General features: G+C 39.4%; 1 protein-coding gene across 4 annotated transcripts in view; it reads right to left on the bottom strand.

Annotated features, from left to right (window-relative positions):
* Positions 1–18423, bottom strand: part of SLC10A7 (solute carrier family 10 member 7) — a 157368-nt gene continuing 138945 nt past the window's right edge. For all 4 annotated transcript variants that reach the window (XM_041124991.1, XM_030019342.2, XM_030019327.2 and 1 more), the window contains 2 exons: positions 6049–6194; positions 1–2730 (listed from right to left, as the gene is read on the bottom strand). In XM_041124991.1, coding sequence (XP_040980925.1) covers positions 2686–2730; positions 6049–6194 — 191 coding nt within the window. In that variant the 3' untranslated portion in view covers positions 1–2685. The remainder of the gene's footprint in view (positions 2731–6048; positions 6195–18423) is intronic.

The following is an 18423-nucleotide window of genomic DNA, read 5'->3' as shown; positions in this document are numbered from 1 at the left end:
TTAAATTCAAAACTGTTCTGTTTATTGAAGACATATAAGGATAATAACAAGTCATAAACGAAATATCTTAACAGTCTTTAAACATAACAGAATTGATATGCATAATTAAGTTTCATTAAGTACGGATTTAAAATATGTATTTCAGTTTTGCTTTATATTCCCTTTAGACCAACACCTCCAACACTCATACACAATATTTAGGCTGCCCCAAGCAATCAACAAGGACTTTGTAAAGGCTCTAACAAAACTCCATCTTAAACCAGTTTGAAATATTCTTAAATGTAGAAAAAATTTCACAAAGAAAAAAGGATGCGTTCAGTGGAATCTAAGCAAGTTGTTGGATGCACTGAAAGTCGGAGATTCAGTACGTAGAGGTAGCTCAGTAAGGGTACTTGCAGTGTTCTGACTGTTTAGCATTGACATAACCACAGTAAGTTACTGTATGCTTGAACTCCTCCTGTAGATTTAAAATAAGCGAGCACTTTTTCTGGGCCTGTTGCTTTGCCATTCAAAACCAATAGAGTCATCGATTTCAGTGGGATTAGGATTAAGTCCTTATATACTCTGGAAGTTCCAGTTTATGGAAACAGGACAAAAAGAAACTGTCCTGAGTCTGGACTCCCTGCTGCAAGCAGGGTTTTTAAGCCCAGATAAAGGAATTTTTTCCCTCATGGAGCCAGTTCCCAGTTAGCATGCTTAAGGAGGGGGAACCTTGAATTTGGCCCCAAGAACACACACGCTGTTCTCTCCAACTACCTCACAGGTTGGCCTGTGGGTTGATCTGACCATGCTATCTAGGAATGCACTGATCAAAACTGTGAGCTCACTGCCCGCAGCCCTTTGCATCACTGGCTAGCAAGAAGAGAGCACAGCCCTCGGGAACACGGGCAGTGGACAGTGTCCCTCAGCCCTCCCGTCTGCTCAGTGTGCAGAGCTTGATCCCCCTTCCAGGGAATGAAAGAATTCAGCCTGCTGCCACCTCACGTACCTTCGTTACATGGTCGTTTTATTGGTGATGGTAATTCTGAACAAGGTGACGCTGTCAGCTCCCAGTAGTTTCTCATACAGATGGCAACAGAGCAGTCTTGCACTGACCGACCGTCAGGTAAAGCACCGATGATTGGTACCAGATTGCTCTCCTGTTGTTCACAGGAACAACGGACTAGGAATAACAGACTAGGTAAACCAAACACAGTTGTTTTCACTAAGGCAAAAGGATATGAATTTCACATGCCTATTGTCATACAAAAGATCTTTAGCTTGTGTAAATGACTATAGCCTTATCAGAGCTATGATAATTCACATCTGTGTGCTAAAGATCTCCTCCTAGGTGTTTGCACTTAGTTGCACCATTAACTGCAACGTTAACCATGACACACATGAAACTTCTGCATTTATATCGATCCCAGTTTGACCTATTTCCTTCATTCCTTTTAATGTTTTAATGCACAATCGCCAGCACAGTTTTTGCAGATGTGTACACCTCAGAGTCTGGACTAGCATATGCATCTGAAATCTTAATCTCCCAGACAAGATGCAGTGCTGGCTGTATGTTTAAATATAAGACTGTGTTCCTTTCTCTTCAACACTCTTCTTCGAAATAGTATTTTGTATTTTTTTTCTATAAGTTTATTAAAGAGAGTAATGTTTTATTTTCAAAAAAAAGTTGTGACTGATTGTCAAATTAGCTAAGATAGCATTTCTGTTACTGTGAGGATCCTTTTAATTGGGAAAAAAAAAAAAAAAATTCGTCAACTTTCTTGTCCTCACAAGCTATTATTCATTACCAATGCAGCAATACAGAAAACATAGGTTGGCTTACTACAATAAAGGTTCTGTTTCAATATTAGCATCCTAAATTCTGTCACCGCAGATCTCTGTGCATTGCACCGGGGGAAGGAAAAGAAAAAAGAAAAACAAAGATTTGTGTTCTTCAGGGGTAAATTATAAAAGATCTCCTAGCTGCAAACACAAATACTTCACTCATAACCCAAGCACCAGACCAGTTCTTTGAAGAAGCTTATGAGGCATTTAAGATATACAATGGCACAATATCATACAATGGAATTGAAAGAATTTTCTTGAGAAACCATTAACTTTGAAGGAATGTCTAGACAACTGTGTCAACAAATGCAAATAATTCATGCTTCTCAGCTTCTATCCAATGGATGGCCCCATGCTGAGTATACACAAACTCAGAAGAAAAAGGCATGTCACAGTCATATGACTAGGGAGTGTAACAGAGTCACACAGAAATTCAAGTCAATCTTGAAAAAAGCCTTCAGAAAGCTCTTCCCCAGGGTAAGCCAGCAGTGGGATAGGCTTCTGGTCATTTTGGCTAGTTTAAAACAGAGACTTACAGCTGGTGCACCTGGCTTCAAAGCAGGGGCAATGGAAGAAACAGCCATTAGTCATGACCATTCACTCAGTTAGAAAAATAAAAACTAAAGGACTCCAAAATACTGTACAACCTCTTGCAGTAACCAACAAAGTGGCTTCCTGAAACAATGCTTTTGCCAAAAATGCATCTATAAGGCACTTAACAGGTATCTTTTTAATATATATATATATAAAAAAATAAAATATGCACTGAAGCAACATTCACAAATACCCAGTTGTCTCAATTGTCTGTGTGTACAGTATAGTACATATATACATTCACTGTGACACAGGCTGTCTCCATAATTATACCTTCACGGGTGCTTTGGGCTGCCTGGTTAACTTCAGTGCCTGTGAACAGCAAACAAAACAGTCACTTTTTTATGTTCTTAAAAGACAACCAACAGCACAAGACAAGATTTTTATTTATAAGGGGCAACAAGATGCTGCATGTACTTCTGGGAGGCCAAGTGAGGAGTCAGCACGCAGCTGACAGGCCACTCAGTTTTGCGATGATGTTTTTATCTCTGATAGCGCATCACAACCTCCTCCCATACAGATAGCCTTAACAGAGGAACCACAAGGAATACGGCTACAGTGCCAGTGAAGGAAGCGGAGGTGGGTCTCAGATGTCTTTTAGAAAGCAACTATTTGGACCCCACTCAAACCACTTGTGGCACAGACACAAGAGTTTCTGACCCACTTAGGGAAAGACTGTGAAGAAAATTTCTGCCAACACCTTTGTGTTCCCTGGCCTCCTTCCATGTGGCTCGAAGCATGCTCAGAGTATAGTCACTGCTGCAGTGGTGGATGTCACACACCTCTAATGTTTATACCTTCCTTTCTGAGAAAAGGTAAGAATAAGCCAAAATCCATCAGTCCAGAGGTGATCTTATGCCAGGGGACACCTGATATCTTTGTAGCTCTAGGCTGCTCTTACTGAGGAGGAAAGAAACCACATGCCTTTATTTGATGGCAGGGTCCAGCTCTGTGTTCCCTGCGGGGCTGGCCAACTATGGTAGCTGAACTATTTATTTAGTGCGTGACACAAGTTCAACTGAAATGATAGGTGATCATGCTTCTAGCTTGGCAGGAAGCAGCCTCTCTAACTTAGGAGGCAAATGTGACAGGCTTAAAAGGTGTTAGGTTTTCAGCTGCTCCTGTATACCGATGTGGTCACTGTGAAGGATGCCTGTTGTTGGTGTGCTCTGCAACAAAAAAGCTCAGTGCTTTCTTGTCCAGGACGAATTGGCCCGAGTGAGAGGAAAATTCATGACATTTGCAAATTCCCAAAATTTGGAACCTCTGTTTTCCTTAGTCTTTTGGGTGAAGTGCCCTGACAGACTGGCATTTGCCTGTCAATCAAGAGACTTATCATTTCTGGAGGGTTAGCTAACCAAGCAATTTTCAGTCTGAGAGATGTCTGATGGGTCTTCTTATTGTAGATATTAACCTTTAATATTGTATATTTAAAGCTTGTAAGCACTGCTTGAAAAATGCTCCAGCACAAGTGTAAACCCTTAAAAAAAATCCAAACCTTTAAAAATAAATAGGCTATATTCCCCTCAGAAACACCAGCTTTCAGAAACACCAGCATTTAACTATTGTTAAATCTAGCCATTCGAGATTAGTCTTTTGGATATTATTCAGCAAGAGACTTTGGAGAGAGACATCATTCTGCATTTTGTTTGGGGAAACGATTTTTTAACTTTGTAGTTTGGCAGATTCTGCTGCCATATTTACAAACTAGAAATACCTTAGTGTAGATGAACCTCTAAATATTTAAATTCAATTTCATACAACCAGATCACATGTACTATCATAATTAAGTAAGAATGTCACTGCAGTTGAGTACTGTGACTGGATAACCGTCTTCCCCTGCAAGAGAGATGCCAAAATGAAGCCAAGGTGTTTATAGAAAATAAACATCAAGGGTGATGATGACATGTTTATTTTCAAAGCGGGAGACCATTATCCAGTCACAACATTCACTTCTATTATACTTATTGCAACTGTACCAGACCCAACCTCATTGATTTTTTTCAAAGAGTAATTAAAATAACATTTGTGAATAATACAGAAGACCAACTGAAGAAACTGCTGCTACAGAACAACAATCCCCCAAAGTGGTTCTACGGTAGCATTACAGTCTGATTAGCACAGGAGGTTTATTTGATGCTTAATGAATAAGAAACTAGTGCTGGTGAACTGTAAATCTCTCCAGTACTGGTTGACTTTTCTGATGCCCTGTTCAAAGGCTGTGTTAACTTGCAGCAACTGACAGCAGCCCCTAAAGGCCATTACCACCCCTGAGGATCAGGGAGGTCTGGATGAGCTCCAGCCCCACTCCTGGTCTTGGCAGCAGAGAGCAGTTAGATGCTGAAGAGAAGCCAGCATTGCAGGGATCGTTCTGTCACCGGTAGTGTCAACTTCAGGCTATCTTTCTGCAGGAATAGCATGGAATTTTCTTTACGCAACCTGTGATGTCTCCTGATAATTTCTGATTTAAAAAAAATCATGACTTTCAGACTGATGCAGAAATGACATATGATTGTCAAATTTCCATTTTCAGATGCTAAGATAAGTATATCTTAACAGGTCTGATTTCTGGACTCAGTTCCTGAAAACTGAGTTTTCCTGCTTTTTACAATTCAGGTAACCAAAAGTGGAGCCACAAAAAAAACAATTGATTTGGGGAATTTTATCATTCAAGTTAGCAAGATGGCTTTAGTGGAGTGAAGCTGGTAAAATGGCAGCCTGTTGGGTTTTGCTGAAAATCGGAAACATGGAAGTTACAAAAAAAAATTTCTCCACTGACAAGTGGAGAATGCAGGGTACTGGTGGCGCTGGGCTTCCCACAGCAGGTCTCAATCTTCACCTAAAATGGCTGTCAAAGACTGCTTCAGTTGCCACAGTTTCTTGATCCTTATTATCTCTGAACATTAAAGACAGCATTAATATCAGTTGCCTGTACTAGCTTTCTGCAAGGTGGTTACTACTGCTCTGAGAACCTGACTAAAACCATTGCAATTATTTCATATAGATCACAGAATGGCTGTCAGATGTCAATAGCTTCAATCTGTACTGAAATAAGCATAATGTGAATCAGTGATGTCGATGCAAAAACCTCTAGGTTATAGTCTATAATCCTATGAGCCATCCCATGCCATAATTTCGGCATGAAATGTGATGCATCAGACTCCTGTAGACTTCTTGCTGTTGTAAAGGGTGACCCAAGTAGAAAGAAAATAAATTTAAAAGTCTTCATCCTGCTTCAATTCAATTCAGAAAGTGCCCTCATTTTACCTGATTTCCCCAGCTCCCATGCCAGTGGACAGATCTTTGTCAATTCTCTGTAAGGGAGATCCAAAGCTGTGATTATTAGCTAAAGACAGAGCCATTCTTATTGGGCGTAACCCAAATTCATAATTTGCACTAACTGTAGAGGTCTAACATCAAGATTTGAACCTTTTCAGAGCCAAGAGGGGTGAAGTTCAGCATTTTTATTTTGATACTACTGTGACTATCGCTGTCATAAAGGAAGTAAAGAAACAGGAAAATCCCTACCATGAAATCTCGAAGAAGGAACCTGAAGAGTTTAAGATGTGTTTAGGTATTTTTTGACTCATAGCACACTTTCCATTATAAATCAAAACCAGCAATTCTTACCTTTTGCCTAGAAACCATCCAAGATTTTATTGTTGGTACCAACAGACTGCCAAGAAGAATCTGAGCAGGATGATAGATGAGCAAGGGGACGGAAATTAAGGACAGGTGCTCATAACCCGCAAATACTATCTTCAGCATTGGAATCCCTGCAGGCAGAAAAACAGGAGACAGACTCTCACCTCAGACTCTGAGCTCCAGATAAAAGCAAAGAATTTTATGTTGCATTGACATTTCACCAAAAAACCCCCCCAAAGAAACAAAATGAAGACTCAGAAGTTTTATATAAAAAAAAACAACCCAAACAAACCAGCAAGAACATGAACAAAAAAAAATACACGGCAGAGAAAGTTCTGTGGCAGAAAGGAAGGAGTAGGGGAATGCCATAAAAGATCTTTTCTAATTATGCTAATAGCTGTCAAACTCCTGCTGAAGACTTGATATAAAATACATTCTGCTATAGCGTGACTGTTCAGTTGCTGAGCATAGTTCTGTACTGCTTACTTGCTGCTTCCTCTCACTGTGCTCTGTTTCGTGTTTTCATGATTGTCCTCCATCCAACCTGCCCGACTCCTGCTTGTAACATTTCTTCAGTCTGTTCACCACTGGAGAAGGGTTGCATTTTACTGGCATACTCCCTGCCAGTTGGTGAGTATGCAAATGACAGCCTTCCCAGCTTTGACTGATTCATGCAGTCAAGGTAGAGTGTCAAGTACTCTGCAGGTGAATGCTTGTGTTAGAGAACAAAACTCTCTGCTCTACCTCTATGTTTCAGAAGGGATACAGCATGAGACAGAAAAGGTTTAGTAAACTGAGTGAGCAATATGAAGTGGTTACGCCTATTGAAGAGTTAGGGAGCCGCTGGAGTACAGAAGTTGCTAGATGCTGGAAGAAGTGTGTGCTAAGAGCTAGAGATGGGCCATTTTTCCTAAGAGCTTGAATTTGCGCTCAACAGTGCTAATTCTATTAGACATCTCCGCACATAATCTTCCCACTTGATGATGTGATATGTAAAATTAAATTTGATTTAGTTTTGCAGTGATGAAACTGATTATGTTTACTTTGAACATGTTATTGTTCAAAATTATCTGTCAAAATCTTAGAACTTGGAGCTACCATGCTCCACAAAGCACAGGTGTAGGTGAAACTTGCAACCATCTCTGTCTTGCTTGACCAGGCGTTTGCATAGTCGCCAACAAGAGCAGCTGCAATTCCTCCCTGAGAACATACCTTATTCTGTCCCTCGTCTTAAATGTCATTCTAGGAATATTCTGCCAACATCAACCTTGCAGAGAAGCAGACTACACACAGTTTTCACAGAGCTTATCTATGTGTCTCCTCTCTTAGCAATAACAAAAACCTGAGCTTTGTGTCACGTGCTCTTCATTCCCCCATTAGTAGATGTTTCAGATCAGCCAAAGTTGCCATGTTTACATAATCTTTTCTCAATGCCTCAGATAAATTCCTGTTCTCAACACCCTTTCAGGTTTCCCTTAATAAAAGTTGCATCCTCCCTATGTGAGGAGACAGCTTATTCGTTGAATATTACCACTCCACCAGTGCCCCACTATTGCTGACACATGTCTAGACTTGCTGAAAACTTCATGATATTTCCACAGCACTATTTCTTGTAATTATTTTGATTAACTTCATCACATTACACCACTAACATTCTCATCCCCATACTAGTAGCCTTTACTTACGTGCATACTTCCAGGGAAAGATTAAATCAAATAGCTAAAGGCTTGCACGTTTAATTTCAATATTATAATTACCTTCAAAATAACATCATGGACTTATCACACAATAGGGCTGCTTATTATTAACACTAATTTCTGGGGCTTGGGAATAGATAGTATTTGGATAGAAATTAAATGGGCATTTGCATTATATTAAGGATTGTAATTTACTTCAAATGCCTATCATACTGTTTTTGTAAACAGATAAAGGTTTTATTGCCTGTTTCCAAGTCTCAACTTGACCCTTGTGGGTCCTTTTCTGTTCTCTAACCACAGAAAAATAAACTAGAGTTCCAAGCTATGAACATGCTATATTTATGTTTGTAAGACAGTACCTGGTGTTTTGGTAGTGCAATTTCATCCATAGATCCAAAAACACTTTAGTAAGCTGAACAGGACTCCTACAGAGAATCAGAGAACACTAAAATGACTAGCCTAAGATCACACAGAAAACTAATGGCAGAGACGTGAACAGAATGGATCCAAAGTGACTTAGACATGCTTTAAATTACTGTACATTTTATGAAAGAAAAGATGAGAAATTCCAGCCTAAAAGGTAAATTCTCTAGAGGAAAGCTATTTCAGTAAACTAGGAAAAGAAAATTAAAGTTGTCAAATATAAATACAAAATACTATAATTAGTGTGACAATATAATTAGATCACTGGGTGGAAAGAGGTTCTTAATTCACAGCTTATTTAAATACATGTCACAACAATAGGTTCCTGTAAGCTACTAATGTGCAATTAAAGTTCCTGTTATTTACCAGGAAAAACTAACTGGTGAAAAGCAGAAATAGTAATCATTTTTGCAGGTAAGCATTAGTTCAATGGAAAGAAAAAGCCCTGTTGCCTTCTTATGCACTTTCTGATTTTTATAATTCCAACTTTGCCAGTATGCAACTCTCTCAGAAAATATTTCATGACAGAGATCCACAGACTAGTCACAAATGCTTGTGTCAGTAATACAACCACAAAGCTAAACAAAACAGCATGGGTTTTATTTATTTTCAAAAATGTTGTCTAAATTTTTTCGTAGCAATACATAGTAACTGCAAGCATCAGTATGACTGCTAATGTCTTCCAAATACATAAAACTCATGCAAATTCCTAATTAGGAAAAACATATTATAATAGTTACTTTTCCCTCTCTTAAAAAAAACCCCACACCTGTATTTTTTTTTAATATATGTATAAAATACTTGGAAAAAACCCCAAACAAAATGAAAACCAAATCCCAACCAAAGGAAGAAAACTGACGTTATAATGCCTGGGCCGATGCTGTATGCTGAACCTTAGCCCGTAATGCATTTTCAAGATGAGATCATGAAGTAGCACTAAGAGAAGCCGTAACAGAAACACTGACTGAAAGTGTAGTGACATGAACAGGCGCGGCTATAAAAAAAACTAATAAAGTGAGTGAGATGAGTTTAAATCTTTCAGATAGATAGCAAGGACTGAAGGTGCTAACCAAAATGGATATGGTGATCTTTATTTTGGGCTGTCCGCTCCTCTTTTCCTCATCTTTTATAGCACATTGCTTCCAGTGCTAATGGAGTACGATAGCTACACTAAGTGTAAGATAACTAAAATTTTGCACAGGATCAAATCACATATATTAAACCCCAGATCACTACTTTAGTGTTAAGTTTCCTCGAAGTACACAGCAGCTCCTCCCTTCCCCCACCCCCCAATACCACTGGGGTATTTATTTGCCATCTGGAGCATTAAGGCTGCATTCACATGTATAAAGAATAATGCCTGTAAGGATTTTTCATTTTGTTTTCACAGAGGCATTAATCTTGCTTATCTGCATTTCAGGGTAATTGGACTGACTTCTATGGGTCTTCATCTTGATTGACACTGGAGGAGAAACACTAGCATTATCAGTTTATATAGACAATCTTTTCGTTAAGTTTTAAGACTGCTGCCATGGTCTGAAGGCTCATGCCACAACACCCATTCATGTTGCTGTGGTTTATTAAGTTATAGGCTTCCAGCAGCTTGGTTCAACTCCTCTGCCAAACACCCTCACTCACTACATGTCATGAGAACTGAATGACAAAGTGCTCTTCTGTGGTTTGGTGCCAACTTGGGCAGCTTTACTCAAAGTAGGGGTGTAACAAACTGTTGAGTTGCCAAAATCTTTTAAACAGCCTTATTGTGCGATTGTCTGTCCAAGTCCTGGATGAGAGCTGACCAAACACTGTGACAGGCACAAATCAGGGTTGTATCCCATCCTCCTCCAAAGAAAGAAGAAATGTGATACCCAGCTGGGTAAGAAAACAGCACCTCACCTGACCAGGACTACAGAGAGCTGTAGTGTAAGGAAGGAAGCACTGAGATCATCCCTTACAAACAAGATCATTGGTATTCCTAGCTTTTTACCCTGGATTTCCCTCTTCTCCTTTGTTTGGCTGTTTCTCCTACCAGTGCTCCCCCATGTTCCCATCTTCCTCCTTGCTCTTTGGCTCGGGTATTCAGAGGCTCTTTTTCTTTTCCTGTTTGTATTTTCTCCCTTCCTCCTTCTTCCTCCTCTTCTCCACTCCCATGCTTCTAGCCTGCTTGGTTTTGCTTCCCAAGACCTTTGATTCTGCTCACTTGCAGCAGTGTGAATTTTGGGTACTTCCACTAAAATCACTAAGCTCCACTAAGCGCAGTGGGCATGAAAATCACAGTCATGCTGCAACTGAGAGAAGTCTGTTAGGCCTGTGATATGCAGCACATTTCATTTTTCTCCCTGTTTGCGTCCTCACTCAGCCCATTTCACATAAGAACTTTGCAAACCTGAGGAAGAGCTACCAAGAGAAAAGCTATTTATCTGTGACCCTCAACAATGGCAAGGAAGAGTGAGAGGACCGCTCTTACAGTGTGGTATAGGAAAGCCCTGTTTGCTCTCCATTGCTCCAGGGTATTCCAGTTTGGCTCCAAGGCTGTGGTTTATCGGCCCTGGTCAGAGGCCACTGTTTCTCTAGTAGCCTGCACAACTGAAAGCTATTTATCCTTCCTCCAGCTTTGCACCCAGTATAACCTCCCACATCCTCCCTTTTCCCCTTTGCTACTTTCACATTTCGTAGTCACCTTCTTAAAAGGCCCATGAAAATATTATGCTGTACTTCACTACATTTAGTTAACTGTAAAATAATAATAATAAAAAATCCTAAAAGATTTGAAGGTATTTTTAAGAGAATTTAAATATAGGACTCTTTTCATCTAGCTATCACTGCAGTAATATAAATGAAGCAAATTAATTTTAATGCTCCAAGGTACTGATTCTGTGTCACTGTCACTGACAGGATCCAACTAGACTTTATGAGATGGCATTTGACTTTATGGAAGTGAGCACTATGCACGCATTTACAATTTTACAGGGACTTTAAGCTGTCATGCTGAAAAATGTTTATAAAACATTAATCAAAAAATGCCTCTTTAATACAATGCATTGTCTGAAAGATGTTAGAAGGCACATATTGTAAATGGATTCTTTTTCTGACTAAAGTAATTTCTACCAAAAGCCTTTCCCCACTGCTATACAAGTACACAGTGTGGAGAGATAAAGAGCACTTTCTCAGCACATTACTACCTGATCCAAACACTTGGGAAATCACTAATGTACAGCATGCCATATTTCCATGTCACACATGACACATTTGTCTAAAATTACCCAACAGAGTTTGACATTGCAGCATATTCCATAGCAGAGCTTTCAACTGACATCTGCCAAGTAAGAACTTCAAGTAGGAGCTTTCTTCTTCTAACAAGCAAGTAGGAGTTTTCTTTTATCCTATACCCATGATGGAAGTGATAAAACAATAAGTACTGGAAATCAGAGGTTTTTTCTATTTTAATATGTTTATTTTATGCTCGCTGAATGTGTAAGCTCCCCTTAAAGCACTGTTTCATCATTTGCTGTTTTCTACCACATTGCAATGGGTTCAGAGAACTTAATAGAACATTTTTTATTACCACCGAAACATAGGCCATTATCTCTCGCACCCAAAGCAGAATTAGTGCTAGATGCTCTACTTACATACTTCACTGTATAGATTTTTCCCCTTCAATGTCTTCATAACAAACAATTTATCCTAAAAATTTATTGCTTACATTACTGAAACACATTCCAAATCACAAAACGCTACAGCATTTCTTAGGAAAAGAGGTTTAGGGCAAAACACAGAGGTCATCACTAGCGCTATGGAACCACCAGGCATTCTGGAATCAGAATGCCAAACAACCCTCACAGAGGCAGTGGAAATACTTTGAAGAAAAGCCTTAGCCTCTGGATTTTCAGTTCTCCCTTCTACTTGTCTACGCATTTCAGAACCCTCAATTGCCATAATCTTCAAGTGCAATATACAAAGTGAATCAAGTGACGACAGTAGCTTCTGTGACACTCTCCATGCTACTCTCTTTCTGAAGGATCCTCTCAGGGGTTGATGTGAAGGGAACATTAGTAGGTCAAACAGCTATTTGGTTTTTTTCAGCTGAGAAAAGGCCTGTAAAGAGGGCCATATATTGCATTAAACCCTTCCTAAGCTGCCAGAGCAGGGGGTTTCTGAGCTTACCCCTGCAAAGACAGTGCCAAATGAACACCTGAAAGTTTACCGCCAAGTTTCAGAATAGCATTGCATGCAGCCCAGTGACTGCATGGTGGGAAAGGGCAGTGAGATCTGGGCAAAACCCAGTTTAGAGGATTAGAAAAAGGTTGTTCATGCAGGTAGCTACCAGAACAGCAAGATGCTGCTAATCTCGTTTGAAAACTTTCTTAAGGGTTTCCCTGTTTCTTCCCAGGCAAATGACATTGCTATGGTTAGTTTTGAGGAGAAATAAGTTTATATACCATGCCTATCCTCTGTGAAGGCTAGTCAGGGACAGAAGATGTTTCTTGCCCTTGTTCAGACTCTGTTACAACATACTGAGATCACGATAGGAGAAGATGCTTTTGACAAATTAACTGGTTAAGGCTTCTTTTTCCTATATGCATGCCCTCTCCAAAGCATGCACTGAACTCAAGTTAAATGCTCTTCCCTCAGGACCAGTTTCTTTCAGGTATGGGAATGGCTGAATGATATCTGACAACCCATAACGATACAAATATTCGCTTGCTACTGAGTATTCCCATTTCAGCTGAAGCACCTTCCAATGTAGTATGAAATCACATTACATTGGAGGGAGAACAGATTACTTGAAGCTGAGCCTAAAACAGGCAGCCAAGCTCTTCCTCAGGTGAAAAATTCCTCAGAGGAATATTTGGTAGTCCTTTTCCGGTCCCACTCCAGCTGTAACTCTGAGATTTCTTTTGCTTTTAGCCCTAACCAAGAGATCCTAGACCTTATGGTCATTTTGTACTCTGCAAAAGAATCAAGGCTGAGAAGTAATAGACAACCTTTGCTACTCTCTTGTCCAGAAGGAAATAACAGTCTCAAGGTAAGATTCCATCTGCAGTGGCTAGACAATGGTTTACAATGGTACAATGGTTTTTGGCACTTTTGGTTCAATCACACCTTGGTGACAAAGCCTAGTGTTGCCATGGAAATCCGACTTTTGCTAGCAGGTATAAAGAGATCATCCATCAGCACCACCACAACTGCCTCCAGGTGATACGATACTTGGTCTCTGATTGGGAAGGACATGCAATGTTTGTAGCAGTTGAGTCTACATTCCCCTTGCTTTTTTGCCCACATACATGCTTATGAAGACTTGTGCTTAAAATATTTTCAGAGAAAAAAAGACAATTTTTTCAGTATGTTTCCACATTTCAGGTCAGTGATAAGTGTCATGGAAAACAAAAAACCAGGCTCACAAAGTGGTCAAAACAAACATCTGAGGGGGAGGTTTTACAAGTGACTGGTGAGACGTTAAGGCAGTCTGGAAGAGCTGCAGGGGAAAACTGCAGAATGGAGGGCTATCCTAGTTCGGTTTGGAGGTCTGCATGGACCCTAATCTTCAAAAACATTTTCATCTTCATCCCTATCCTTAGGAAAGAACAATGATTTACCAGAATATTCAACAAGCCCTCGCATTACATTAAATGACTTACCTGTTTTGGAGGACTAGAATTATTGGGAAGGCTCTGTACTAAATCAGAGCAATGTGGTCACATATTGGCCATATAGTTATGCTAGGATGCAAGAATTTCATTAAGACCCATACTATGTTGTAAGAGACTGGACTGGTCTAGTATTTAAGTAAAGGAGGAGAAGGAGGAAGAGAAATAAGAAATTTCTTTTGCCATGACTCTAACAAGAATAAAAAAATAAGAAAACCTAATAGCTTTGAATGCTTTTACTAACTCTTGTTCTTCAGGTAACTGGCTCACTATACTCTTCACAGAAATCAGTAATTTAAGTGCAACGTAAGTACAGTTACTAGGAAACAGCACATCTTGATACTATCAAAGTTTTAAGTAAATAAAAATGTAATAGCTGGGAGGAAGAGAAAGAAAGTACAGTTTGTCTATTTCTGGGTTTTCAACAGCTGCATTCAGATTGGAAGTGATGTTTAATGAACAACATAGGCAATCTTACCAGCTGCTAACAATGAAACATTTAACACCAACAACTGAAGACTAGTGCCTTAGACTCCAAAACACCTCCACCTGTCTGACAATATGGTAGAAGTAATTCGTTAACAGGGAATTCAAGAATGAATTGAACCACCATAAGTCATATTTTAAAATGTGACTTATCCTTAATTTGGCACCACAATGCAGGCATAGCAATGTTGTCACTGATCCTTGCACTTCAATGCTTTTTTTATTGCGTGGATATCAGTTCACTCTTCATACACATAACATACTTAAGGCACAGGGTAAATTCTTCCTTGTAATTCACTAGCAATATCTAAGCTATGAAGTTTAAACGAACAGAATTTAAACACTTCCTTCCCTTCTCTATAATTCTTACAGCCAACACTTTTTGAAAGTTTAATAGGTTAAACGACCTACTAATGAAAGGAATTCTGGACAAGGAAATTGACAAATGTCCTAAAAACACAAAGCTGAGATTTGATTGATTATTTCCTTGAACATTACTGCCCTTTCCACACATAGTTGAGGCTAAGATTTCTCAGCATTAAAGTTTTGATTATGTGGATTTTATTTACACATATTATTAAAAGAGCCATTATAAATGTTTTACAGTTGTTCTTATTGTATTTGTAAGCACAAGCAGGAAAGGATTATGCTCCAAACTGTTTCATACTATCTTTTAATTAGATTTTTTTAAAACTTTTTTTCTCCTGAAACCTTGACGCAAAGGAAAACACGATACACAAATTCATTATAGATGGTAAAACAAGAAAACACTTACTTCTTTTCATAAAGAAAAAATGTTACGAATACTAGCATAATTTTTCTTTTAATTCTCTCTTCGTCTGATTTCTGTGGCCAAGAAAAGAAGATATGAGGCCAGAAAAGCTTTAATGCTCCAGTCATTTGGGAAGGCATTTTGGGAAAACAGCTCACTACCTAGAAATACTGAGGGATACTACTTCCTATTCTATGGACTAGGGTTATGTGCTTGCAGTGGTCATGGCAGCCTTTAGAGGAGGATCCCTCTGCCAGATTCCCAAGACTATCCTGTAATAAGAGATTTCTAAGTTTTGCCGCTGCTGCTGATTTTTCACATCTTTGCACCCACCGTTTTAGAAGTGTCTGGAGTCAGCAGCTCAGACTGGCTGCCAGAAGGTGCACTGAGTGCAGCAAATGTAGATGCAACTCTCTCAGGGAGACTCAACATCATCTTCAATACTCGCCAGCTTTAGTATGGGTGACACTTGTAGCTTCTGCCAGCTTGAGGTAAAAAAAAAAAATCTTGAGTCATGTCCAAACGTGGATCTTCCCATGGGTAACCTGTCAGCTGTCTGCTGAATATAATGTAGTTTCTTAAAGTAGATAAATTAACTGTTTTTGGTGGGGAGGGAGAGCTCTTGTGTCATTATCATTTTACAGATGGATATGTATGTTTATTTTGGTGGGGTTTTTTTTTATTATAAAGAGGTATGAGCTTGCTGTCATTAAAAACCTGCAATCTGGTTCTTATTGTCTGATCCAATTACATGTACATCTGGGAAGACACACAACCAAATAAATAATTGGAGAGGTGCAACTCCGAAATGACAATTGTTATTCATCGATCTCTTTCTGCAAGTCGAGATTGAGAGATGTAAACTTCAAGTGAATGAGATCTCCTGGGTGAGATTCTTCAGTTCAAACACAGTAAACAACTGTTGTCCTCTGATGCACATTTTAGTACTGCTGGAGGCAAACTTTCTAAATATGAATAAAAAACCTACTACTGGCAGAGTATACAGATGAAAAGGAAGCTCTGGGAGCTGGTACAGAATTTCTTGCCACATTCTAAGTCTAATCAAAGAAACATGCATTTCAGGTCAGAAAGGAATGAAGATTCCCTAATTTACTCTAGTATTTCCCCTTCTAGATTCACAGAGAGGTCAAAATTGAGTAAACTGCAATAGATTAGACGTGCTATACTGTGAATCTTGTGATTAAAAAACCAAGGGAGAATCAGGTACTCTGTGTCCAAAAGCCACTATAACTCACTGGACTATGCCATTTCCTACTTTCAGATTGGCCTGCCAGCACAGTTCCTTCCTGAAAATACAGCCCCTAGGGATGCTCTGGTTCGAAGGAGACAAACAAGGGGTGCTTGCCCAGCCACATATATGAGTAGCAAGGGAAAATAAAAGAGATGCTCTGGCACAGACTATCCCAGCGACCACAGCCTACTCAAAACTGTCAGTTTGACTTCTTGTGGAGACAGCCCCTTCAAGTGAGTGGTGGCCTTAGTATTACAGACATGCTTACACATGCAAAATGGCATCTCACCTCCTGTGGATTTGTCTGTGCAAGCAGGAAACATTCATACTATTCCCAATTACAGAAATCTTTGGTTTTGCTAATATTCTGATACGGCAACCGTACTGGAAATAGCATGCCAATTACATGGTAACAACCTGACTGATAATATTGTTTGTTGAGAACCAAACATTGGTTCTAGAAGACTGCTGAGCTAGGAAAGGCAATCCACCTGCCCTCAAGTTCGGCTACAAAAAAAGATGCTAACATGAGAGAAGTGCAGTAGATCCAGGTGCTTCTGCTCTCCCTGCTATCATCTCATGTAATGCAAATCCCTCAGTTCTTATTTTCCAGAGACAGAGAGGGGACAAAGAGAAGGGGAATCACAGAGCAGAAGAAAAAGCCCAGCCAATCACTTGCTGCTCCTTCCAAGCAAATGCTGGCCAAAGACTGAAAAGATGAGAAAAACTTTCCATTTTGGCCCAAAGAATCACTGTATCAAAACTCATCAAAGGTTCTAGTGGCCACTAAGCCCCCTGGGATCTCAGAAGCAGGAATGGGAGAGAGTTTCTAACTCTCTGGCGGTAGTGAGGGGTACATATGGCCCAGACACAGCCTCCACAAGACACTCAGTCTTTCAAGCCTATTCCTCCCATCAGCTTCTCTTCTGCCCCAAGGGTCAGCACCCACCAATTCTAGGCAGAGGAGTAGCCAGATCATTTTCACTTACATTGGTCTATCGGACACTGGGGAAGAAATGAGACTAAAAGTCTGTAACAGGTAAGAAAATATGCAAATTCACGCACTAATAACACCAAGAAGTATGATACGATGTCAACAGTAAAGTCTCCTGTTCAACACCCATAGGAAAATTTTGAAAGTAAAAGAGACGCTATAAAAAGTCTTACTTTTGAAACTTTCAGAGAACAATTAACCAGGATTATTTTCTAGATCTTTTTGTAAAAGTCAGAGGAATTATTCACACATTTATAGCTAGTCACAGTTAGTACCTTGATGAATAATCGCCTTAGAGGACAATTCTCTGCCAGGAGCAGAGAAAAACCACCACATTTCAAAAATACCACAGAGTATTGTCTGAATACTCACTTAGGGCAATGCACCTGATTTTACCATCTTACTTTCTATTACAGAATTATTAAGAGATGCCTCCTTTTTAAAATCAAAATGCTCTACCTTTTATCTTAACACAAGTTAGAACATTTTGGAATTTTTCTATCTAAAGGAGAAAGGTGATTATCACCACACAGTAAGAAAAGTCTGCACTTGATTAGGACACCATTTCACAGAGTTTGCGTGTAAGAAAAAACAGATGAAGCAAAAACCCAGCTAATATTAAACAGCAGTGGTCTAGGCTGTGCAAAGATATTATTTATCTCTGAAAAATCTTGTAAGGAGATATCTGTAGAAAACATGAGCAAACTGTAGATAGCTGTGAGCAGATTGGAGCTATATGTGAGCACGATGCACTCTGTCACATTGTGCAGCTGGGGAACTCGGGGGAAGGCACGGGCTGATTAATCCATAGCCTAGATGATTCACTCACAGACAATTGAGTTGTCTGTGAATCTACTTGTGCATTACAGCAGGCTTTTAAGAACTGTTCAAGTACAAACTATCAGTTCTGTACTACTCATGCAGTAAGAAGCTGAGTATTTAAAAAAAATTTTGAATTAAATTAGAACAATACAAAAGAAAGTTAGCGCTTTGGCTTTTATTTGCAAAATGAACTCTATTCTTTCCTGAAAATATTTTGTAGCCTAGAAACTTTGATTGCATTACTTTAAGAATTCCATAATGAAAGA

The sequence above is a fragment of the Aquila chrysaetos genome, chromosome 1, assembly GCF_900496995.4.
Source record: "Aquila chrysaetos chrysaetos chromosome 1, bAquChr1.4, whole genome shotgun sequence".
NCBI lineage: Eukaryota > Metazoa > Chordata > Aves > Accipitriformes > Accipitridae > Aquila > Aquila chrysaetos.
Note: the sequence above shows the minus strand (reverse complement) of the source record. Positions and strands in the feature narration are given on the sequence as shown.